Source organism: Bos mutus, chromosome 5 (assembly GCF_027580195.1).
Source record: "Bos mutus isolate GX-2022 chromosome 5, NWIPB_WYAK_1.1, whole genome shotgun sequence".
NCBI lineage: Eukaryota > Metazoa > Chordata > Mammalia > Artiodactyla > Bovidae > Bos > Bos mutus.
Window position 1 is genome coordinate 77,144,534 of NC_091621.1, and position 25,240 is coordinate 77,169,773.

A 25,240-nucleotide genomic window follows, 5' to 3' on the forward strand; every position below is an offset into this window, starting at 1 on the left:
TCAATATCATCAGCTTCAAATTATCTCAATGGTCAAAATACAAAGACCAGCAATTATGTGAATTATCTATAGTCACCCAGGTAAATGGCAAGATCATGTGAGAACTAGGTCCAATATCACAAAAGGATTCAATAAAGATCTAGAGATTACCTCCATAAGAACTAAAAACTGTTATAAATTGTAAAGAGGTTGACCTCTCTTCTCAAGAAAGTGGGACACTGAAAGTCAGCACTCCTACTACAGGGGTAGAGAAACCAAAGGGACAAAACAGGCACTTGCCAAAATAATCAGACGGTAACTAAAAACAGCTCCCCACATATTAAACGGCTTAATACCAAAACATGAGATGAAAATGTGTAATACGATAATATTTAAAAAATGATACAAGTGCAAGTTCAAACTTGGTCACTAAAATGCTTTCTAAGTACCAACGTGTATCAGATTATCCTAATTTACACGGATAAAATTATTCTAACTCCAAAGTGAGGTAAATGCATCTTGCCTGGTGAGACTCACGGGTCTGTTGCAGCAGTTCAGGAAAAGTATGATTACATCTATCATCAAGCAAGTTTCTCTCATCATAAATATGTGCAATAATTACTTTAGAGCCAAAGTAGAGTGGATAATGAGATGACAGAGCTTATAATTGGATGATGTACTACTCTGCCTACTGCAGATTGTAGAAACAAGTTTAAAAATGTTGTTAGAAATGTACATCAACTTTCATATAGGTATGAAACAGGTAATTTTCATACAGAAGCTTAAAGATGTACATAATCATTAAGATACATCCCAAACAGAAGAAATATAATGGGAGAGCATCATGTTTACAACTCTATGAATACAGGCCCCAAATCCAGGTGTTCTGTTGAGCTAAGGAATCTAACAGTGGAATTTATCAGTATAATGTTGAGAATACACGGGGAAAAAATCTACATATTCACATACATATATACTATGGTAAAGTAGTAGGAATGGGCAAAGATTCAGATTATTTAAGTTCATTATCTTGAACCTTTTTCTAAAACTAGAAGTAAAATAAATTTTACAGATCAGTGTTATAAACTGGCAAAGATTTAAAAGGAAGAACTTGTTGGTACTTGTCATATACTCAGGAGAGCTTTACCTCAACAGATGAGATGATTAACCCAATAATGATTAGATTATTATAATTTCTTAAGGAGCAATTAATCTAAGAAACAAACAATAAGGAAAACCATCATAAATGGTCCTTGTGTGTTTCAACAGACTTTCACAATACTCAGGCTAAAGATGCCAGACAAAGAAATTACTTTAAAAAGAAATCTGAATACTTGGGAAACAAATTTCTTTATAAGAGTACTGATTAAATAGAGGAAGCTGTCATGAGAGGAAAATGTAGCCCTGCAATTTCAGGCTTAAGACTATGAAACAGAACATTCACCAAAGGCCAAGTTTTCAGTACACATCCTACACAATAATACCCTCTTTATTCAAAAGTTCCTTGGTACTCAAGGTTCTAATAATCTCTGTTTCTCTTTCCCAACTGAATTGTGCCAGGCATAACTAGATTTTGGAGAAACTATCTATGGACGCTGTATTCTCTAAAATAGCGAAATTTATAATAAGAGATTTGAAAAAAAATTCTACATGTCTTTGACATAGATCAGAAAAACCTTTATCTCCACTAGCTCTTGCTGCATTTGTCAGCATAAGCTCTGAAATAAAAAGGGGAAAAAAAAATAACAAGTATATACTGAGAAAATAAATCATGAGAAAATCTCAGAGATTTTAATACTAAAATCGCTATGACAGTATTATTATTTTCAATAAAACCAGTGATTGAAATCACATTAGTAATGTCAAGTTAAACTGGTATGTAAAAATCATCCTCAAGAAAATATAAGCTAACAGTATATTCTTAATTTTATATAAATATTTTAAACTTATAAATTTTCTCTGATATGTCTTCACTATTGGTAAGCAATACTGCAGGCCAGTAGTGCAACAAATGCTTAATGCTTTTGGCATTAGGTGGATCAAGAAACATGAGAATATTGTTAAGACACAATGTGCTTCTGCCTACTGTAAGGCCTTACAAAACAGAAATTAAGGCTTGTTTAATGTCACCTACCAGAAAAAAGAAACAACCTTTTTGGCTAATGCTTTAGTATTTACTATCAGAAAGTATTTCAGTATTTATTATTCTAACACCTGAGTGGAGGGTAGAGGGGACCCCAGTGCAGACAAGTAAACTAGAAGCCTGTGTGTAAAAGGTGATGAAATGATTTGAGCATAATGAAGAAACATAAACAAGTACCTACAGTTAAGTGGTCCCTATCAGTTCACAAATACGAAAATCAGACATACACTCACAGGAACATTCTTAAAGCACCAGTCAATACGATGATCGTCTTTTTTAAAAAAGAAAGGAAGAAAAAAAAAGACATCATTAGCACTTCACTATACAGCATTGCTCTCTGCGGAAGTTGGTTATAAATCTCAGGTAAACCTATTTATTTTTTCTTGCAACTCTGGACAACAGAAATGAAGTCTGAAATCCAAAGCTCCCTATTAATTTTCTCTGGTTTCCCCCAATCCTCAGACTTAGCTCCCCAACATATCCAGCACCTGGTTACATCACCACTTACCAAAAGAAGTGAGTGAGAACCTGATCTAAGTAATCTCCACTGAGGGAGCAGAGAGCATAACTGAATTAACATTTTGAGCTCTTCCCATAAGATCCACGCAAAACACAAGAGCTTACTATGCCTTACAGTGCTACGTGATCATTTACCAAACCCCTATTTTTAATTCCCAAATGTACTGGAAACATACAACCCAGGTAAACTTGACGTCTTCCAGAAGAGAACAGGGCCACTACCACTGTAATTTACTATTTTCTTATACTCCCAGGAAAAAGCACCTTTCATTCTTAGGCATGACAGAAGAAGAGGGGAAGCTTTCTAAAGAGAAGGGGACTAGCAAGGAGCATGTGACCTAGACTAGGTCAGATGAGCACTAAGGATAAGTTGATTACTTGCTAGCCAGCAAGTAATCTAAGAAAAGAGAGCATTTTTAAAATTATGTATCTTCCCAAAAGTTTTAGTCGACCTACTATCAAGTAAGACAAGATGAAAAGCTGGGGTCACAGCTGCTCCTATAATCACTACTTATCTCAGAGTAGGAACCTAACAGTTTTTCTTCCTCACTTATGCAAAACTGATTTAGATGGACAGCTGTGCTCTTTCCTTAGTTTGTCATATACCAGCAGTTTTAGATAACAGTATCAGCTCTATTTCCCAGATGCATCTGTAAAAAAAAAAAAAAAAATTTTTTTTATACTGTAATTGTAATTAAAATTACAAATGCATTGAATGCTCAATTAGGGAAACTTCATCAGAATCTCCAGGGGAAAAAACAAGGGGAGGTCTTTGTGTGTATGATTTGGTAGAAGCAGATGTATCACCAACCCTGAACAATCTGTCAAAAAGAGAACAAAGAACAAATAGCAGTTGTGTTCCAATAAACCTGGAAGAAAGCTGACTGCCAAAGAATTGATGGTTTTGAACTGTGGTGTTGGAGAAGACTCTTGAGAGTCCCTTGGACTGCAAGGAGATCCAACCAGTCCATCCTAAAGGAGATCACTCCTGGGTGTTCACTGGAAGGACTGATGCTGAGGCTGAAACTCCAATACTGTGGCCACCTCATGCGAAGAGCTGACTCATTGGAAAAGACCCTGATGCTGGGAGGGCCTGGGGGCAGGAGGAGAAGGGGACGACAGAGGATGAGATGGTTGGTCGGCATCACTGACTCAACAGACATGAGTTTGAGTAAACTCTGGGAGATGGTGATGAACAGGGAGGCCTGGAGTGCTGCAGTCCATGGGGTTTCACAAAGAGTCTGACACAATTGAACAACTGAACTGAACTGACTGAAACCTGGAAGAAGAGAAGCAGATCTGAAAGGAAAAGTTTAAGGATGATGGTACAACTCAAGGAAGAAAAAGGAAGTGAGAAAGCAAATGACATCACATATATTAATACATATACACAGCTCAAGAGGCCAAAATTAACCCTAATTTTTAGACCTACTGCACTTCCCACAATATAAGAAAATAAATCCTGTAAAATATTCTATATTGTTATATGATATGTATGCATTTTTACTCTTAAACACTGTCATTCAGAACCTCCATAAATTCCCATTTTTCTACCTGAATCTCTTGACTTCTTGTGATTTCAAATAAATTTCTCTAAATAAAGTGACCTAACATAGCCTAGACAGCATATTCAAAAGCAGAGACATTACTTTGCCAACAAAGGTCCATCTAGTCAAGGCTATGGTTTTTCCTGTGGTCATGTATGGATGTGAGAGTTGGACTATAAAGAAGGCTGAGCGCCGAAGAATTGATGCTTTTGAACTGTGGTGTTGGAGAAGACTCTTGAGAGTCCCTTGGACTGCAAGGAGATCCAAGCAGTCCATCCTGAAGGAGATCAGCCCTGGGATTTCTTTGGAAGGAATGATGCTAAAGCTGAAACTCCAGTACTTTGGCCACCTCATGCGAAGAGTTGACTCAATGGGAAAGACTCTGATGCTGGGAGGGATTGGGGGCAGGAGGAGAAGGGGATGACAGAGGATGAGATGGCTGGATGGCATCACTGACTCGATGGACGTGAGTCTGAGTGAACTCCGGGAGTTGGTGATGGACAGGGAGGCCTGGCGTGCTGTGATTCATGGGGTCGCAAAGAGTCAGACACGACTGAGCGACTGAACTGAATTGAAACAGTCATAATAAGCTAAGAAAGATAAGATCAAATAGGGAATTTTTAAAATCCCTATGAAATAAAAAATCACGTTCTCTTCTCTGATGTAAACTATGTGCTCCTGCCTTATGTACACACAGTCCTCTGGGACACATGGGCCAAAACTGTTTTTCTAAGAGTAGTAACACATATACACTCATGGAGAGTCCAGGGTGGATCAACAATTCGCAATTCGTGAACTGGAGGGGAATGGTGTATAATCTGTACCCCAATGATGCTCATGGCCTGTCTGAAAAGTAAACTCACAACCTCTGTCTCAGCAGCACTGCACTCCAGCTGCTAAAAATTTCAACACTAACATGGATTTAGAGGGGGTGAGGGCAGTGAAACACTAACAACAGGGAAGACATTTGTATAGTCAAGTCTTTGTGAAGTTTTCTATTAATGGAAACCAGCTGCAAGAGCAGAAGATGGTTTTCAGGACTTAAGCCCAGTGGAATGGGTTTTTTTTCCTATTCCAAGATTCCAACCTGAAACGAAGGCCCTTTATCTCATTATTCCCTGAGAGTCCCTGTCACTCCCAAGAATTACCTTTCTAAAGTAACTGCTCTATAGCCCAAATTATCTATTACGAGATGCGTGCCGTGGCTTTGAAGAGCCATTCAAACCTACACCTTATATGAAATCATGTGTTCTCCAAAGAAACACTGTGATCAAAACTCTGTTTTAAGTATGTGACCCACAAGACCTCTAGCAGAGCCCAATTTAAAGTTGTAGAATTCAGACTTCACATTCATTATCAGGGATTTTCACCCTTTACAAAACAAAGTAATAAAATACTCACATATAGTGGCTGTTTCCACCATAATTCTATTCTGACTGCCCCAACGTAGTTCTGTGATTTGTTAAATATTTTCCCTCAAGCCCTGGCTAATTAATTTTTCTCCCACATAGCTCATAAATCAATTTAAAAACAGTTTGCATGTAACCATCTTAATAGTTAATATATACCACAAACTTCCCCAACACCAACAAAGAGTATGCTTTGTTTTCCTGACAATGACTACCAGCTCTTCCAGTATCAAGCTTATTTAACATCTGATTTGCGCAAACTACCCCTAGGAAATTCAGGCAGTGGTTTTACCCATAATGAGAAAAATCATTCACATAAGCTTTTTAGACTAGAAATAGATGAACACCTATTTCTCATGTAAGTTTAACTCAGAAATCTTCTGGTGAGTTGGAAGAAAAGATGTTAATTCCTATAATCCTAAAGGTTGATTAAAATATAAGACACCTCTGGCAACCCAGTGAAGAGACAAGAATATCTGCATCAGATCACCATCAACTCAAAAACCCTTATAAAAGTGGTTTTAAAGTGAAAAAGCAAGAAACAAACCTCAATTTTGTCTGTTTTGGCATCTCCCCAGTATATTTTGCCTTCATCATAATCCAAGGCTAAACCATTTGGCCAACCAAGAGAAGTGTTAACCAACACTACTCGATCAGAACCATCCAAAGCTGCTCGCTCAATTTTCGGGATTTCTCCCCAGTCAGTCCAATACATGTACCTACAGAAGTATACAGAGTATGAGCTAAAAACGGACAATAAACTGTAAATTTCAGATATCCTGAAGGTGAGATCCAACCCTTTTGTACACTGGTTACCAGTTAACATCTACAGAAGGAAAAACAAGATTTAAAACATACAAAGAGTCTGTTTAAGACATTTATCATTGCAGTGTATAAGCTTGTAAAAAATTTTTTCAGATCAAACAGTGTTTTCTAGGACTGATAATGAAAAATGCCTTCCAATAATGAGATTCTATGTTTAGGTTTTTTTGTGTTCCTTACCAGGAACAATCTTCTCTCTCTTGCTAGCTTATTATCTCTGACAAAAAAAAAGGTTATCCCAGTAGTAATATTCAGATGGAAAACCAATTTCCCCAAATAACTAACTCTTCTCGTAGCACTGATTCTTGTGGCTCCTGAAAGTTTAAGGGGCTCAAAGGCATTGGCATGCACTGAAGTGTAATAATCTGTCATTATGTTCACCCTCAGGATGAATCTCACATTAACAAATAACGTTGATGAGTATGTAGAAAGCTGTGTTTCCATGGATCATGGTCAGGGTGTAATAGCCAAAAAAAAAAAAAAAAAAGGAAGACAGACCAGGCATATAGCTGCACATCCTGACCAAGTTTTAGAAATCAGGCCATTCATATATTTAGGGACATTTAAAAAGAAACATATTCTTTACCAAATCATCCTAGAAGTACTGAAAATGAGATGAAATTAAATTTTCTAGAGGAAGAGAAAGAGTTCTGAAAACAATTTCTCTCCATATTTTTCATGGTCATGATACAACCTTGGCAAAATCTGCAGCCAACACCCAAAGTCAGCAAGTATGGACTTAATTTAGAAAGAAAACGTATTAAAAACATTCAGGGGAAAAAACTAGCAATTCATTAACTTGAGGTTTTATTCCAATCACTGTATTCTAAAAATGCACAGTCATTAAAGAACTATTTATTGGAAAGCAACATATACTTCATGTTGTTTTTGTCAATGTTTTGGGTACCTGCGGAAATAGAAACCCCTGGCAAAATTTTCTGTCAGTAGAGCCTCTTACCCAACCATGGGATCTAGCACAATAGCCCGGGGTTCCTCTAAGTCCTCTGAAATCAAGATCTTCCTCATGGTCCCGTTGAGCCTTGTCACTTCTATCCGATCAGTGCCAGTGTCTGTCCAATAAAGATTTCGGGCAACCCAATCAACAGCAATACCATCAGGATGGGCAATTTGGGCAGTGACCACAAACTGACTGCCAGATCCATCTATGAAGGAGCGGCGTATGGCCCTCACTTCATCATCAGTCCAGTAGATATAGCCTTCCACAGGATCATAATCTATGGCAATGGCATGGCGGATGTCTTCTAACTGTAGAACAATGTCAGTGAAATCTGGTGTATCCAAAGAAATGCGTCTCAAGTCTGTCCTTCGGGCTAGAAGCAGTAATTCAGTGGCACCTAGAACAACAAAGGGAAAAACAATGAAGAAAAAATGGAAACCCACAGGCCAAATTTAGTCTCTAAATAAAGAATGCAGAACTTTTTCAGGAACTGAAAAGCAATGAGTATAAAAGGATACTAGGGTCTATTTTGGGTAGAATAGAAAGTAATGCAGTAAAACAGGAAGAGCTGGACTAAGAGGTCATGCTCTGTAATGGCTGAACTCTCCAAAACAACGTCTGATTCTCTCTCTGGCTTCATTCATTACATAGCCCCTGGAATTAAGAACAGCCACTTAAAGGTCAAATGAATATAACTAAGTAATGACTAAGAAGCTAAGTAGCTAAATATTAGAGGAAGTATAAGATATATGTCCTTTGTTCAAGAAAGACGTTTAAAAAGGTAAGGAATCCAGGACAAGGATCTTTTGTTATTAATGAGAATGTTCTAAAATTGGATGGATTGTGATGATTGCACAACTCTGTAAACTGACTAAAAATCACTGAATTATACACTTGAAAAGGCTGAATTTTATGATATGTAAATTACCTCGGTAAAGTTGTTTTAACAAAAAGAACTATAGGGCAATGTCTGACAGAACTAAGGACAAAAGAGGCTATGGAGGAGCAAACAGTAGCAGAAGAGAGAGGGAATGTGAGGGGAGGTAACCAAATAAATGTGACCCAGTGGTTCAAGGTGAGACCTGTGCATTTAACAGAACCGATTCAAGCAGTTATACAAAGTCAGGCAAAACACCTCATCTCTCTAAGCCTGATATCTTCATCGATATCTCATAGGGTTGCTGAGAGACTTAGAGGAAATAAATATAAAACTCAAAAATGTACCAAATACAAAAGTACTCAATAAATACTAGCTAATACATTATTTTCTAATAAACTCTTTAATTTTTATTTCACTGAGTTTTTAAAAACAGATTTATTTATGAAGTGTTTTAAAACCAAAGCAGCAATCAATAAAAATACAGCTCAGAATGAGAACATTACCTCAATCTTGTTTGTTTTGATTTTAAATGCTCAAGTCAACCACTAGCAAAAAATCATCTAACATTATATAAAAGCTAACAAAAAGACAGCAAGCAAGTTGACATCTGGAAAACGATTCCCAAACAAAGAAATGAGTCTGAAAGAAAATACTGATATTAAACTTCAAGCATTAATCTGGAATCATAGTAGAAAAAATTAAGGAGAGAAGAAGCTCTCAGCATCAGCTTTTTGACTCATGGATTAATTATAAATAAACCCTACCTTGGAGAGAATACAGCCCTAAATGCCACAGTGGACACCAAGTAGGAATAACTTTATAAAATTCACTGCCTCCGCTAACTACCAAAAGGAGCCAGCCATAAACTCTTCAAACAAAGAAGTCTTAGAAAGTGAAGCTGTTAATTTGGCAAGGGGATCAAAACAAAATAGTTAACTTAAGGCTGCTGCTGCTGCTAAGTCGCTTCAGTCGTGTCCGACTCTGTGCGACCCCATAGACAGCAGCCCACCAGGCTCCCCCATCCCTGGGATTCTCCAAGCAAGAACACTGGAGTGGGTTGCCATTTCCTTCTCCAATGCATGAAAGTGAAAAGTCAAAGTGAAGTCGTGTCTGACTCTTAGCGACCCCATGGATTGCAGCCCACCAGGCTCCTCTGTCCATGGGATTTTCCAGGCAAGAGTACTGGAGTAGGGTGCCATTGCCTTCTCCAAACTTAAGGCTACTACATGCCAAATGTATATCTGAAATTAAGATGCTCATTAAACAGGTACATTTGCACTGCTCTAAGGCTGTAAACAGACCACTATGGCTAAAATAAATCCACTATTTTAAAGTCTACATTTTTTAACAAAAAAGCAACATTACATAAACCTTTTGTTTTAAATTGAAACCAAATTATTGTTTGCCATGGAAACGTGTCACAAGAATCAGCCAGTTTCACCTCTGACCAGGAGGATAATTTATCAATGCCAAGTCATGACAAATACCCTGTATACCAACTCAATCCCATCTCTCTGACTCCCTGATCCCCTTGCCAGAAACTCTACTGCTGCTGCTGCTAAGTCGCTTCAGTCGTGTCCGACCCTGTGCGACCCCATAGATGGAAGCCCATGTCCCTGGGATTCTCCAGGCAAGGAACTCTAACCGACTCCTAAATAAAGGCTTCTACTTTTCAGAGTTAGATAAAGAAGCCACTGCTACATACAATTTTCTTACCAGGTCTTGTGGCTAGAGAACCAGATGGTGATCCATAGGGTTAAGAATGAAGAACAACATTCTCTTTAAGAAGAAAAAGAGAACTGGCATTCTCCCAAACCAGAAGGACCTTGAAATGTCCTAAATCAGAACATTTCTCCAACATGCCCTCTCTACAGGGAACTGAGAGCAAGGAGAAGAGGCAGTGTGGTGGTTAAGTACAGCAACAGGCTGCTTTGAGCAGAACAATAAGGAATTCTTTTCTTCTTCTGAAGGCACTTCTCTATTGTTAAAAGGCAATTAAAAATATCATTCAATCATTTTTCAGAAAATGTATCTATCCCATGATAGTCTTTATAATTAAAAGTTTAATATACATCTTTTCCTTGCAAAGGTTCTTTATTTACAAATGTTACTTGTTAAAAATATATTCTTTATGAGAATATTCATTTCCACAAGAAGCAACTGTGATATTCATGACTGAGATCTAACAAAGAAGAGAAATGGCACCTATTTTTTCCCCAAAAAATTGCATGTTAAAAATTCAGCTAAAATACTAAAATAATTTATAAAACAACATTCAAGAGATGCCATAAAATGCAAAACACTCCTATTACATAGGCAACTGTGAAGACTGAGGGATTAAGTGACTAGTCTCCCAAAGCACTGTAACTTACAGAGCTTATTATAGAGAAATAAAATAACCATATAGAATCCCAACTGCTATCTAAAATTCTTCCTTCTTGGCAACCAACTTCTTACCATCTTTGCAGGTTTTTCCGTTCTCCAGGAGTGTGACCCCAGTTGGGCAAGCACACTGATAAAAAGGCTTGACTGGAGACATCAAACACAAGTGGGAACAACCACCATTATCAATTCCACATGGATTTGTAGCTGTCAAATATAAATCACACTGATTAATACCAATGATTATGGATGACCTCCCCCACTCTAGGTACACAAAGGTTAACGACCATAACATAAGCACCTCTGATAAACCAAATTATTACCAAATGTCATCTGGGTGCTTGACGACCAGACCATCTGCAAGGAAGGGAATTAAACAGTGAAAAATCTACTTAGCATTCTGTATTCAAAGAGGAATACACAAGAAGTAAAGCAGGCTGTCCCTGCCCCAAAAGAGCTTGCAATCTAGCCAGTAAGCCAAAATTCAAGAACAGTAATAATGGAAAATACTACAGAACAACGAAATTGAGATCTTGCACATTCAGACTGTAAGTAAGTATAGAGTCAATGGGAAATAAAGCACTAACAGATTGGAGAACTGAAGAAAAGCTTCATAGTAGATACAGGCATGGCAGAAGCCTTGAAAGACAGGAAGGACAGACAGGAGGACATTTAAGTGTGGTAAAACCACACGAATGAAAGCTTGGAGGCTGTACACTGTGTGAAATAGGAAGGTGATCAGAGTAACTGAAGTTAAGATTTGACTAACAACAATAAAAGCTGAATGAGCACAGAGAAGGGAATGTCTGTGGTGGAGGCACGGAGAGTTAAGAAAAGCCACACTGTGGAAAAGATTTACATGGAAAAGGTAAGCATTATGGATTTTAAAAGGGGAAACTCAGAACCAGAGATTAATTAGAAAATCTGAAGAAACAATAGAAAAGGATGAATTTAAACAATATTCAGAGAAAAATCAACATGGAAACAAAAAATATGAAAGATAAAAGGCAGTATCACAGATAACTGCAAATTCTCAAACAAGTAAAACATAAAGGATCAACAGTGCCATTAAAAAGCCAACAATGAGAATAAGACATTTATACAAGTGACTAACATTTTTTTTTTTTTTTTTTTACAAAAGAGTAACACAAACATTTTAAAACATTTTTATGAACTCATGATCACTGGATTCCAATATGACACATTCAATATTTGACTATCTCCCCTTAAATGGAAAGAGCTAATACAAAGTAATGCATAATCCAAAAGCCCTGCATTTTTGGCTCTGGAATACAATCTGAAATACACTCAGACACATGTCAGACATTTATTTACACACAAGTGCCAAACACTTAACATTCTCTTGCAAGAAACTGTTGTCAGCAGTCACAGTCCAAATCATTATAAAGGGTGACCAGAAACAGAAGAAAAAGGAGGGGGAGATATACACAGAAAAGGGATAAGCAAGTACTTTACTGAAGCAACCTGAGGTACTTAAATGAACCAGTTACATTAATAATTACATTAATTAATAATTAAGAGGTTTCCATTCAAGGAAAGTGTCTGTTTCTAAACATACAATGGACGAAATCACTCATTAGTGAGAAATAATATGAATACAAAATGTATTTGCACAGAATCTTAATATATGAGCTATCTCAATTTTTTTTTTCCTCTCTCTTCTTTACCTTCATAACCCCAGACTAAAACAAAGGGCTGAGGTGGTCTGCAGCGATAGATACTAAGCTACAAATGGTTTAGACTATTGTCTACCTTGAATTTTGACATTTTCCCAATTTTTTATTCCTTCCCACTCTGAATACATCCTCTCTCCTCTTGCCCCCTCACTAAAGCCAGACATCAGAGGGCTACAAAGCTATTCCAACTTGCAATTTAAAAATCAAGATCACTTACCATTTGGCTGCCTCTGTTGGCTGAAGACATGTATATCCATGGGAGAGAAGATGTTAGAATGGATTTCACGCAGACCCTCGCCAGTGTACTTGTTGCAAGCCAAAATGGAATGTGTATTCCAGTCAGTCCAGTACAATGTGTCCTCAAATAACGTCAGGGCAAAAGGATGTGGAAGGGAACCTTTAACCACCGCCTGCCTAGTAACCCAAAGAGAAAAGCGCAAACATTTCTAAATTTTCTTTTTTAATCTAAACTTTATTGCTCCCACTGAAATGGTCTTGTAGTCCACATTAACACATACAAATCCTGGATAACACGTACCTTAAGGTCAAATACACCTATGAAAAATAGTCACAGAGTAAATTCAAATTTATTTGAGTTCATGGTGTGCAAATTCCCCAATCAAGAACGGTTTCTAGCTTGGCACCGGGCGCCAGGCGCACTGCAAGCAGACGAGTGAGAGCTAACGTACCAACACTGCTGTCGGTTCCCATCTCCCACCCTCCCACATGATTCATGTCATCAGAAGGAGGAAGGCCAGCAACATGAAAAATCCCAGGGTTTGAAGAAGTCACTGGGAAGTAGTTTTAATTAGCAGTAAGTTTCTCCCTTCTTGATGTGGAAGAACAAATAATCTGAGCCTATTTCTTCGGTCACTTTTTATGGCTTTCATAAGTGAAGAGTAAAAACATGCACATGAGGCTAGAAAGGCATTCTGGGAGAGTTCTCTCTGCAAAGCCCAGATTAGCTGCAGCAAATGATCATCTTAGCTGGCTTTCTGCTGTATGGTTACTTCATCCCCACAAGCCAAGGGGCAAAGAGGAAGCCCAACCACTGGCTGAATGTGTTCAAGAGACAAAGCAGATCCCCAAATTCATAAGCAATCCTAACTATATGGAAGGAGAGGTAGACAGCCTGACCAGTACTCAAGACACAGAACTGTGCAGTCTCATGGAGAGTTATGTAAATAAGAAAATTCTTGAATAATGAATAAATCACATTTAAGCCACAGTAATAAATTAAGAAAATAAATGCTTTGATATTTTCGTAATACCAAATCTTAATATTTTCATAAATCACTCAGCGAGGAGAGAAAGAGGAAAATGTAAGCAATTAAAGAGAAATAAAGGATAACACACTCAAAGACAATCCAACTTTTCGGTCCGTAAGGTTATCTGATGATTTCTAATACCTAACAGACCACCTATACTAAATTAAAGAGCAGTAAGATCATTTTCATCTAAGCAGAATTACACGGAATGATTCTAGCCTAAAGTGTTTAAAATTTGAGCCAGATTTTTCAATAACTGAATTCAAGATTAGAATGACTAGTTTCACAAACTTTCTATTTTAAAACCTCGCAACTATGCCACCCATCACCACAATTTTCTCCTCTCACTTTTCTTAACTCTCACTTCCCTAGCATATTACTTTCTCTCTCATTTCCCAATAACAACTGTCACAATGTCACGATGTCTACTTCTGAAGTGGACTTTCTTTCACTTTTTAAATGAACAGCTTTATAACATTTACGATTGTTACTATGTGAGTGATACCATAGTTCAAGTTCAAATTTAAATAGGCTTGCACCCCACTCCAGTACTCTTGCCTGGAAAATCCCATGGATGGAGGAGCCTGGTAGGCTGCAGTCCATGGGGTCGCTAAGAGTCAGACAGGACTGAGTGACTTCACTTTGACTTTTCACTTTCATGCATTGGAGAAGGAAATGGCAACCGACTCCAGTGTTCTTGCCTGGAGAATCCCAGGGACGGGGAAGCCTGGTGGGCTGCCGTCTACGGGGTCGCACAGAGTCGGACACAACTAAAGTGACTTAGCAGCAGCAGCATATTTTACACTTAAGTATCCCAAAATTCATTATGGTAAAACATAAACAGCTGCCAAGAAAGTAAAGTAACATGATTGAGAAATATAAGTAATACTAAAGATGAAATTACTTAGGCTTTCATTAGACATCTTAAAGTATCAGAAATTACATTATCAGTTCTTTGAAAGACTTTGGGAAGGAAAAAAAGTCTAAGTCCTTTGTATACTATTAAATAAAAAGTTAAAATTCACTCTAATAAGCTTAACACAGAAGAATTAACAGATAGCAATAGCCAAAATCCCTCTCTAAAAGATATACGCATTTTACAACCTGACTGAAAGCATTGATGTACTGATAAGAAATGAGCCTGGCGTGCTGCAGTCTGCTGAGTTGTAAAGAGTTGGACTTGACCTGGCAACCGAACAAGAAATGAGACAGAACTGAGTTCAAATGTCCCCCTGCAATTACAATAACTTATTTCCACAAATTCTGTTTTCCTCACCTGTTATTAAAAGATGATAATCTAACCTGAGTTACTGTGAAGATTAAATCATAATATATGAAAAAGCATTTAGGCAAAAAGCATTTAGGCATTATGCTTGGTACTTAATAAACATTTCATAAATGGCTCCTCAACTTTAGGATGTCTGTTTTCAGTATTTTAGTATTTCTGATTCAGGGATAATATTTTACAAGTTTAGTAAACATTTCATGTGCTAGTCAATAAAAAGCTTACTAGAGTCAAGTAAATACTAGACTTTGGCTTATTTATATTCCCAGGATCTCACACAATACAGTATGTATGAATTAGTTAGATTCATTAGTATTATTACATACTCAGTGAATGCCTGATAAAATGAAACATTTTAAATGAAATATGAAATTAACAAAAAGCACAGCTAAGATGGCTATCACTCATTGTCATATTCTTTGGTAATTTGTCTAGCCAATGGTGATCTGTTCCTCAAAGTACAGATTAGTGTACACTGTCTTCACCTGTCTTCTCTCTGGTTGGGACTACTCCCCTGGAAACTCAAGTGAAAAGAAGGAGTTGATCATGGATAGTGAGAACAAATGTGGCAGGCAAGATTGAAGCCCAGTTCTTCAGTAGTATGCCTCAACTATAACAGGAATTAAAAAGTGGATCACTACAATGGGTACCAAAAGAAAGAAACCAAAACCCCAAGTGATGTTATGCTTTAGTGCTGGCAACCTCTAAGCATCACCTCCTCTACCTGCCCATCATTTTCTTACGAGCTCATTCTCGCCAGTATCCCAAGTACAGGTGTGCACTTGCTGTCTATTTCAGATTCTACGGCTGACAGGTGCCTCTTTCAAATTCTGCACCAACCAGACTTACCCTTTATAAAACACCTGTGCACTTGTATTCACTTTCTGTTTCTGGACCTCCTCCCAGAAAGTTGTCCTCTGCCCCTGACTCAGAACTCCCCATCTGTGTAGGAAACAAATCTACTTAATCACATCAAAGTACTACTATGATAAATTCTGACATCTGAACCTAACCTTAGAAGAGTTTCTCCACATCACAGTGAGGTTTTCTTAACACCTAAAAATATGACAACAGTGGTAGCAGTATACAGTGTTTGAAAAAAATCTCTACAAGTCTTTCACAGGAAAACAGAACAACTAGGAAGGAAAACCAAAACCTCATGGACAACACTTGCAACCAAGACAGGTAAGAAGGTATTACTTCAAAACCCTAGACACAGAAAGGAAAACTACCAACAGCTGTAAGATCTGATTAGCATCAGCACTTCTGCAGGAGGAATCAGAAGGAAAAAAATAGGGCATTTGGCAGATCCAGGCCCAGGAGAACACACAACAGATAGCAATGGAAAGCTTCACAAACCAATCTGAGAGCAGCAGCTGACAAGGAATGGTTCTGGCCACTTGGAGAGTGAGTGAATACAAAGACTGGATGGATGGTACGGAAGGGACTGGCATACTAACAAGGAACTCTCTCACTGGCCCAACAGAGCTCCCTTCCAGACAAAGGCCCAATCCGACCTACAGGGAACAGAAAGAAAGTGAGGATGACAGTGCAAGAGAAATAATGGAAAATAAGGTGCAGAAAAAACTCGCAGAAGGAAACAGAGCTAGGAGTTTGCACAAGCAAGCTGCCAACTTTTCAAACACACACACTCAAGACTTCTGTAAAGTGAATGAAGTTATGATAAACTCTGCCTTCTTCAACAAGTTCCAGAAAAACAATTTCATGTGAAAATATAAAAATATATTAAGATCAAGCCCCATTTTAAAAGTTAGTTTTAAAGGCACTTCCCTGGAGGCCCAGTGGTTAAGACTCTGTACATCCAATGGAGGGGGCACGGGTTCAATCCCTGGTCAGGGAACTGACATCCCACAGGCCACAGATGTGGCCAAAGAAATAAAAAGTTAATATTAAAAACAAAAAAGAATAAAGAAAATAACATCCCTAAGGACAATACAAATATGCCAGAAAAACTGGCTCTAGAGCAAATAGTTCACAACCTATTACAAAATACTTTAAATGCTTTAAAGTAGTATACTAGTGATAAAAGAACAACAAAAATTTAAAATTTAAAACCTCAAACTGAGGTGAAAGAACTAACGAAAGTGTCAGAAGTCACTTCAATGAATTATCAACTAGAAATAACACAAGAGTGAATAAACGGAACCGATAAGGAAACAGAAATAGCTGGTGAAAATAAAGAATTTTTTCTTTTTTCGTGATTTTTTTCTGTTTTATTAAGAAATAATTAACATACTGGGTTGACTAAAAAGTTCATTTGGGTTTTTCTGCAAGATGTTAAAGAAAACATCTTACATATTATTATACATATTGTGTGTGTGTGCATATATGTATATAAAAGGCAAAGGGTGTTAAACTGGGTAAAACTAAACAAGATTCAACTGTATGCTGTCTACAAGAGGCACACATACCCAAAGACCCAAATTTACTGAAAGCCAACAGTAACCATAAGTGAGATGAAGTGGTCTATCAGACAAAACATACTTTCAGACAAAAAAATATTACTAGAGATAAAGCAGCACGTTTTATAATGGCAGTCAAATCATCAAGATATAGCGATTATAAACATACACAAGTAAAAACAGCCCCAAACAAAGCAAAACCTGACAGAACTGAAGGAAAAAACAAAACAGTAACAGTCTGAGATCTCAAAATCCTATTCTCATTAATAGGTAGGACAACTAGACAGAAAATCATCAAGGATATGGAACTCTGAATATTAGGACAAGTATCAATTAATTTTAAAAGACTGAAATCATACAAAGTATATTCTCTAAGATCCTGTTCAATGGCCAAAAAAAAAAAAAAAATCACTGCTTTCCCCCAAAGGTCAGGAACAAAGCAAGAATGTCTTCTATTCAGCAGAGGGTCTAGTGAGTATTATGAAATAAGACTAAAGGCAACCAGATGGGAAGGGAAGAAATAAAACTGTCATTATTCACAGATGACATGATTCTGTATGCAGAGAACACTGAAGAATTTAAAAGAAAAAAAAGCCTCAGACGTACTTAATTCGACAAGGTTACAGCATACAAGATTAATATATAGAAATAAATTTCTACAGACTAGCAGTGAAAAATACAAAAAGTGATACAGCCAACTAATATTTAGCAAGGGAACCAAGGACAGCCAATGAAGAAAAAGCAGTTTCTTTAATAAATGGTGCTGAGAAAAATGGCAAAATTGAAATTTATTAAATAACTTGTTCATAACACCATAAAAAATAACCAAATATTCGGAAGTGAATAAAAGAGTGTAAGACATCATACATAAAGTGGATCACAGATCTAAATGTTAGGAATTAAAACAATAAAACTCTTAGAAAAGCATCAATCCTTGTGACTTTGGTTTAAGCAAAGATTTCTTAGTACCTCAAAAACACTTATAACAACAACCAAGAAAAGCTAATAGATTGAACTTTTATTTCTAAGTAATATATCCAATGAAGAACTCATATCTAGAATACATAAAATTCTTACAGCTCAACAGAAAGAGAAATAAACGAATTTAACAGTGGGCAATTCACTTGAATAGTGTCTTAAATATTCAACTGAGCCTCACGTGAAGGAAGACCAAACTCAACTATATTCAAGAAGATTATAGGCAAAACAGATTGAAGGAAAGTTAATAATTTATCTTCTGGAATAGAGGCAAAAGAGAAGCATAAAGGAACCTAAACCACACTGGCAAAATCTGGCATACTTTCTCCAAAATCATCATTTTCTCCTGATTACAGAAAGAGTACATGTATGTTCACTAGAAAAAAACTGGAAATAGAAATACAAAGTGTATCTTCCCATTCCTTGATTAGGTGCACATGTACAAAGTGTACATGTATGTACACAAATACAAGCGACTTCCAAAGGTCAAGGCATGGAACACTGGTTTCTGTTATCAAGAGCTGAGGCACAACATGAAACCAACTAAGATAGAACAGGAAACCAACTAACCAATGGAATTTAGAATTAATAATTTGGTAAAAATTCATTCGCTCTAAATCACAGCCCCCAACAGGACGAAAGAGAACAGCTGAGCCAAAGCAAGAGACAACTGAGGCACCTGCACCAAACACAAATAAAGAGCATTCGCCACCCATCAGGACTGAGCTTCTTCACGGGATTATATGCAGCGGGCCCCATGCACCTTGTTGCATTAATGATGATTAATATGCCCTGAGGAAAAAATGGTTAATGCATGCATTCTGAAAGACTCCAATGCGTGCTGTCATCTTATTTAAACAACATCTGACTGTAACTTTTTTTTTTTTTTTTACAAAAAGTGAATTTCTGTAAATGCCCAGCATTTAGTGCATTATAATGACCTGTCTTCATTTCATAATGTATTGTAAAAATTTTAATATTATTAAATATTGGTTTCATATTAATTTTAGAGGCTATATAACACTGCACTGAATGTGCTATAATTAAAAACCCATATTGCCAACATTATATATTAAATAAAGCATCTTTAAACATAAACATATATTTTTAAAATTATATAATCATCAGTTGACAAAAATTTTTTGACCACAGTCTAGCAGAAACCTAACGGTATTTCTCCTGAGAACATGGTTCATTACCCACTGTATTTCAGTGTTCTGCTAACACCAAGAACTCTGCTGATACCATGATCCTGCTTATTCTCTGGCACCACTGAACTCATTCACAGCCAGCTTTACACCTCTGATCTTTGCCTAACATGTTCAATCATGTCAAATTTGGTTGCCATAAGGTGCATGTCCTTTAGTGTCTGGTATATGCAGTATTTCCCAGAGGTGCTAACAGAATCCAGATGAGGCCCATCTTTCACCCTACCCCACCTCCCTCTCACCAGCCTCACCTTCAGCCCTCCATCTCTAGAGTTGTGGTTACTACTGTTTATGTGGGTAAATTTCTTCAATTTGCTTCTGTGGGAAGCAGATTCTTCACAAGCTCAGTAGATGACCAACCGTGCTGATCTGCCTGGGTCTGAGGGTGTTCCCGGAAACCAGGCAAATGGGGATAGCTGATCAGGAGCAGCTCGGACTGGGACATCCCTCAGTCTTGAAGAAATTCTTCAACGTATCTGGTATGTGGTCGTTATCTCTGCCTAAGCCTCTAGCACTGATGCAAAATACCCCTAAGTTTACAGTCCACGGCTTTAACAACCATTAACTTGGTAATGGCTATAAATCTAAGACTCCCTCTGAGACTACTCTGCTGAGCAGCAGGCTCATTCATCCAAAGCTCCCCAGACTTCATCATCATAGTTTTCTATTAGCAACTCAAATGCAAATGCAAACTTGTCCAAATTTGAATTCAATCTCACTCTCTTTCTACATTAAAAAAAAATGAAAAGGAAGGAAGGAAGAAGAATCTGTCTTCCTTTCCTTAATCTTCTATCTCACTGAATGGCATTTCCATTGAATAAGCCATTCAAAGCAGAAACCTAGGAGCTATCATAAACACCATCAGGGAGCCACAAATGGTTTGACAGGATTGGGGCACAGCAGACAAGGGCAGAAGTGGTAAGAATATTGTCTAAAACAAGGTAAATAAATGAGATCATGTAAATTACAGTGAAGAGATTGTACTTTTCTGGAGAATGATGATGACTAACTGGAAGACTTAAGGAAATGAAATCATTAGTCTTCATTCTCTACACAACTACCAAAGGTATTTCTTTTTTTTTACCAAAGGTATTTCTAAAAGACAAATCCATGTCAATCTGCAACTTCAAAACCTCCAATGACTCAACACCTACAGGCTAAAATTCAAATGCCTCATTTTAGAATACTAGACCTTGTGTGATCTGGCTCTTAGCCAGTTCTCTACACTTGCCTCCAACCATCCCTCACATTTCTAACTGCAGTTGAATAGGAGGAACACTGACAAACCAAAGCGTTAATAACCTTCATAACTTTAATAACCTTCATAACTTTAATAACCTTCATAACTTTAATAACCATAACTTGAAAACCTGACTCTAGTCATTAGGAATTTAAAATTTTTCACAGAAAGAGCTTTTATATTCCTCCCAGTTTTTAAAGTTTATTATCTTTCTTCAGTGTCTGTCAAGGCCAGTTAAAAGTGTGTATTTATCCAAGATATCCAAGATACCTATGTCACAAAGTCAACTAACCATATACATGTAAACTACCTTCTGAACCCTATTCTGTTCCACTGACATCTATGCTCAGATTTAGTACCTCATTGTTTCAACTACTCTGGCTTTACAGGAAGCCCTGAAATCAAGTGCGAAGTCACAGTCTCCAAAGTCCACGGTTTACCTTAAAGACCAGTCTTGGTGGTGATATACACATATACCTATCATTATACTACAAGTTTTCTCACTGTCCTAAATTTAAATCCTCTGTGCCTATTCATGCCTTCACCCACCCTCTTTTCAGTCTCTTTTTAACTGAAATACTGATTTACAATATTCTGTAGTTTCAGGTGTACTGCAAAGTGATTCAGTTATATATATATATATGTAACATATATGTATATATACTCTTTTCAAGATTCTTTCCCAATATAAGTTATTACAAAATATTGAATACAGTTCCCTGTGCTATACAGTAGGTCCTTGTTGGGTACCTATTTTATATATAGTAGTATGCATATTTTAATCCCACACTCCTAATTTAATCCCTCCTCTCGCCCTTTCCCCTTTAGTAAATTTCTTTTCTATGTCTGTTTTAATCTCTAAGTTCCCTTATCATCTTTGCAGTTTATCTGTTCAAACAACCCCTGTCATTTGCCCTGTGTGTCTGAATCTGCTGATGCATACACATGGCGCAATTCAATGTTTCCCTGTCCTCTGCTTTCCCACACAATTCCTGCAAATAACAACTCTGATCAGACTCCTAATGAATTGATCCTTTTGGCAAGATAAAAGGGGGTGAGGCTCTTTTCTTCCATCAAATAGGGTCTGTTCTTTTCCTTGTGATGAAGCAGCCACTGATGTTCAATGCCTAGACTGAACAGTTCACTAGAAGTAATAAAATGCTGATAATTCTAATTATTTCTCATTTACTAGCTGGAATAGCTTTTTTGTATCTACTAATTTGTTAGCTACTGGTAGATTCCTATAGAAAAGGGGGGATAAATTGCTGGATTCTTTCTCTTTATTACCAACATTCAAGCTAATGAACTGGTTGGTTCCCTTCATCCTCTGAAAGTAACTACTTCCTTTTCTTAAAATTAAAGAAAGACAGAAAATCAGTATGAACTCAAGGATTTAAACAAACCTGGTGGGTTTCAATCAATCTCTGACCAGAGAGAGACTTTTCAAATTATTTCTCTGGGCTTTACGAAATGACGCTAATAGCCTGTAACAGCTTCCATGCTATCGACTATGACATAACATCCCAGCTCAACTTGGGTATTTCCTGTAAGAGACTTAGGGTTACCCAAATCACACCTGATTTCTTTTAAGGTGGAACAGTTTTCCAAGAATACGGTCTGGGTGGGTTTTTTTTTTTCCCCCTAGTCCTCATCAGTGGTCATAAGAAATAAACATACATATTTGTATGTATTTTTATAACTTACAATAACTAATGAGCTCACACCAGTACTCTCAACTAAAACTCAGAATTATCAATTTCTCTTAAACTCCACAATACTACATCTATACATCTTTTCTTCCACACGGAGAGTTCTACATATTCACTGGCATTTGATTTAATATATCCAAAAATTACTCACTTATTTGATCCAAAATTAAAAATATTAATACCAATACACCAATGTAATTACCATAAAGAGTTAAACAAAATCTATGTATATAGTACCTGTACTTCTCACTCTGATTTTTTATTTTACTCCATTTTTTCTTTTTTAGCTATGCTGCAAAGCATGCAGGATCTTAGTTTCCCAACCAAGAATCGAACTCATGTCCCCTGCAGTAGAAGCCGTGGCACCTTAACCACTAGATGGCCAGGGAAGTCCCTTCATTCCAATTTTTCAGAATGGTACTTTATTTACATTATCTAAACATACAGTCATTACATACCATACTCTCAATTTTAATCATCCTTTAATTTTCATACAAGTTAATTATATGTTTACTGCTCTTTACCAAGCCTTATTTTGTTATCTTGCTCATCACTGTGATTATCTAAAGCTCAGCCACTAGTCCATTTTCACAATGACTCAGGGATAGTATTTCTTGATTTCTTTCATGTTCATAACAGTTCATCTATAGCTTTGTATAAGGAAAGTCAATTTTGCTGGGGGGAAAAATAATTGGTTCACACTCTCCCTGAGTATCTTTTAAAAATACTACTTCACTTAATTCTGACAAGGAGTATTGCTGTGAGAAAGCCTAATGTGAATCTAATTTTCTTTTTCATTTGAAAAATTATTTATTTTACTATTAAAGGCCCAGAGAATATTTTCCTTTTTCTACAGAGTAACTTTACTAGAATATACCTTGGTGCTGTTTGCTTTAACTTGTATTACCAAGTACATAATGTTCTCTTATCAATCTGTAGACTCGAATCTCCTTTTAAGAAACTTTCCCAGAATTACAGTTTCTCATATTTGTTCTCTTACTTTCCTTAGGTTATCTTCCTAACAGGGTTTTTTATCTATGTGTTTTTCCTTCTTTGCCTATCTTTAATATTTGTCACTTTCTCTCAAATCCTTTTCATCTTTTTCCATTTCTTTTAGTCCTCAATTTTTCCCCCTTTACAACTTCAATTTAAAATCTTTTCGGTTTAGTCACTCTTGTGTCCCTTCCAGTTTAGTTGGCTTTTCTGAAATTAGTTTTTTCTTTTACTTCTTTCCTCAGTTCTGGCATCTCATCTCTGAACTTTCTCATTCTAACTTATGTTGGTCTTTGATATGTAATATTGGTGTCTCAATTAGTGATAGTGCATTTTAAAGTGGAGGTTTGATCTATTCTGGGTTGGTAAAGAATCCACCTGCAATGCAAGAGACCCCAGTTCAATTCCTGGGTTGGGAAGATCTGCTGGAGAAGGCATAGGCTATCCATTCCAGTATTCTTTGGCTTCCCTGGTGGCTCAGCTGGTAAAGAATCCACCAGCAATGTGGGAGATCTGGGTTCAATCCCTGGGTTGGGAAGATTCCCTGGAGAAGGGAACTGCTACCTACTCCAGTATTCTGGCCTGGAGAATTCCACGGATTGTTTAGTCCATGGGGTCACAAAGAGTTGGACAGGACTGAGAGCCTTTGGAACAACAGATTGGTTCGAAATAGGAAAAGGAGTACGTCAAGGCTGTATATTTTCACCCTGCTTAATTAACTTATTTGCAGAGTACATCATGAGAAATGCTGGGCTGGATGAAGCACAAGTTGGAATCAAGGTTGCCGGGAGAAATATCAATAATCTCAGATATGCAGATGACACAACCCTTATGGCAGAAAGCAAAAAAGAACTGAAGAGCCTCTTGATGAAAGTGAAAGAGGAGAGTGAAAAAGTTGGCTTAAAACTCAACATTTAAAAACTAAGATCATGGCACCCAGTTCCATCACTGCATGGCAAAAAGATGGGGAAACAACAGAAACAGTGAGAGACTTTATTTTTGGGGGCTCCAAAATCACTGCATGGTGACTGCAGCCATGAAATTAAAAGATGCTTGCTCCTTGAAAGCAAAGTTATGACCAACCTAGATAGCATATTCAAAGCAGAGACTTCCTTTGCCAACGAAGGTCCGTCTAGTCAAGGCTATGGTTTTTCCAGCAGTCACGTATGGATGTGAGAGTTGTCCTATAAAGAAAGCTGAGCACCGAAGAATTGATGCTTTTGAACTGTGGTGTTGGAGAAGACTCTTCAGAGTCCCATGGACAGCAAGGAGATCCAACCAGTCAATCCTAAAGGAAATATTCATTAGAAGGACTGACGCTGAAGCTGAAGCTCCAATACTTAGGCCACCTGATGAAAAGAACTGAGTCATTTGAAAAGACCCTGACGCTGGTAAAGATTGAAGGCAGGAGGAGAAGGAGACAACAGAGGATGAAATGTTTGGATTGCATCATAGACTCGACAGACATGAATTTGAGTAGGCTCCAGGAGTTGGTGATGGACAGGGAAGCCTGGCATGCTGCAGTCCATGGTGTCGCAGAGTTGGACACAACTGAGCGACTAAACTGAACTGACTGAACTGAGCGTCTTTCACTTGATCTGTTCTATAATCATATTTTTCTGGGGAGTTTTCTACCTAAGGACATTATTCTGTTTTTCATTCTTTTTTTTTTTCCCCTGGCTTTACCAGGTATAATCAACAAACAAATCTGAATGATAAACTGTATACAGTGATGATACACATATGCAAGAATACTCATCCAGCTATTTACAGTATCTCATACACTGACTGGGGTTTCCT

At 37.3% G+C, this 25,240-nt stretch overlaps 1 protein-coding gene across 4 annotated transcripts in view; it reads right to left on the reverse strand.

Moving 5' to 3' along the window:
- Window positions 1-25,240, reverse strand: part of LRP6 (LDL receptor related protein 6) — a 178,694-nt gene that overhangs the window by 66,796 nt on the left and 86,658 nt on the right. For all 4 annotated transcript variants that reach the window (XM_005890037.2, XM_005890036.3, XM_070371106.1 and 1 more), the window contains 4 exons: window positions 12,554-12,750; window positions 10,715-10,846; window positions 7,378-7,774; window positions 6,145-6,316 (listed from right to left, as the gene is read on the reverse strand). In XM_005890037.2, coding sequence (XP_005890099.1) covers window positions 6,145-6,316; window positions 7,378-7,774; window positions 10,715-10,846; window positions 12,554-12,750 — 898 coding nt within the window. The remainder of the gene's footprint in view (window positions 1-6,144; window positions 6,317-7,377; window positions 7,775-10,714; window positions 10,847-12,553; window positions 12,751-25,240) is intronic.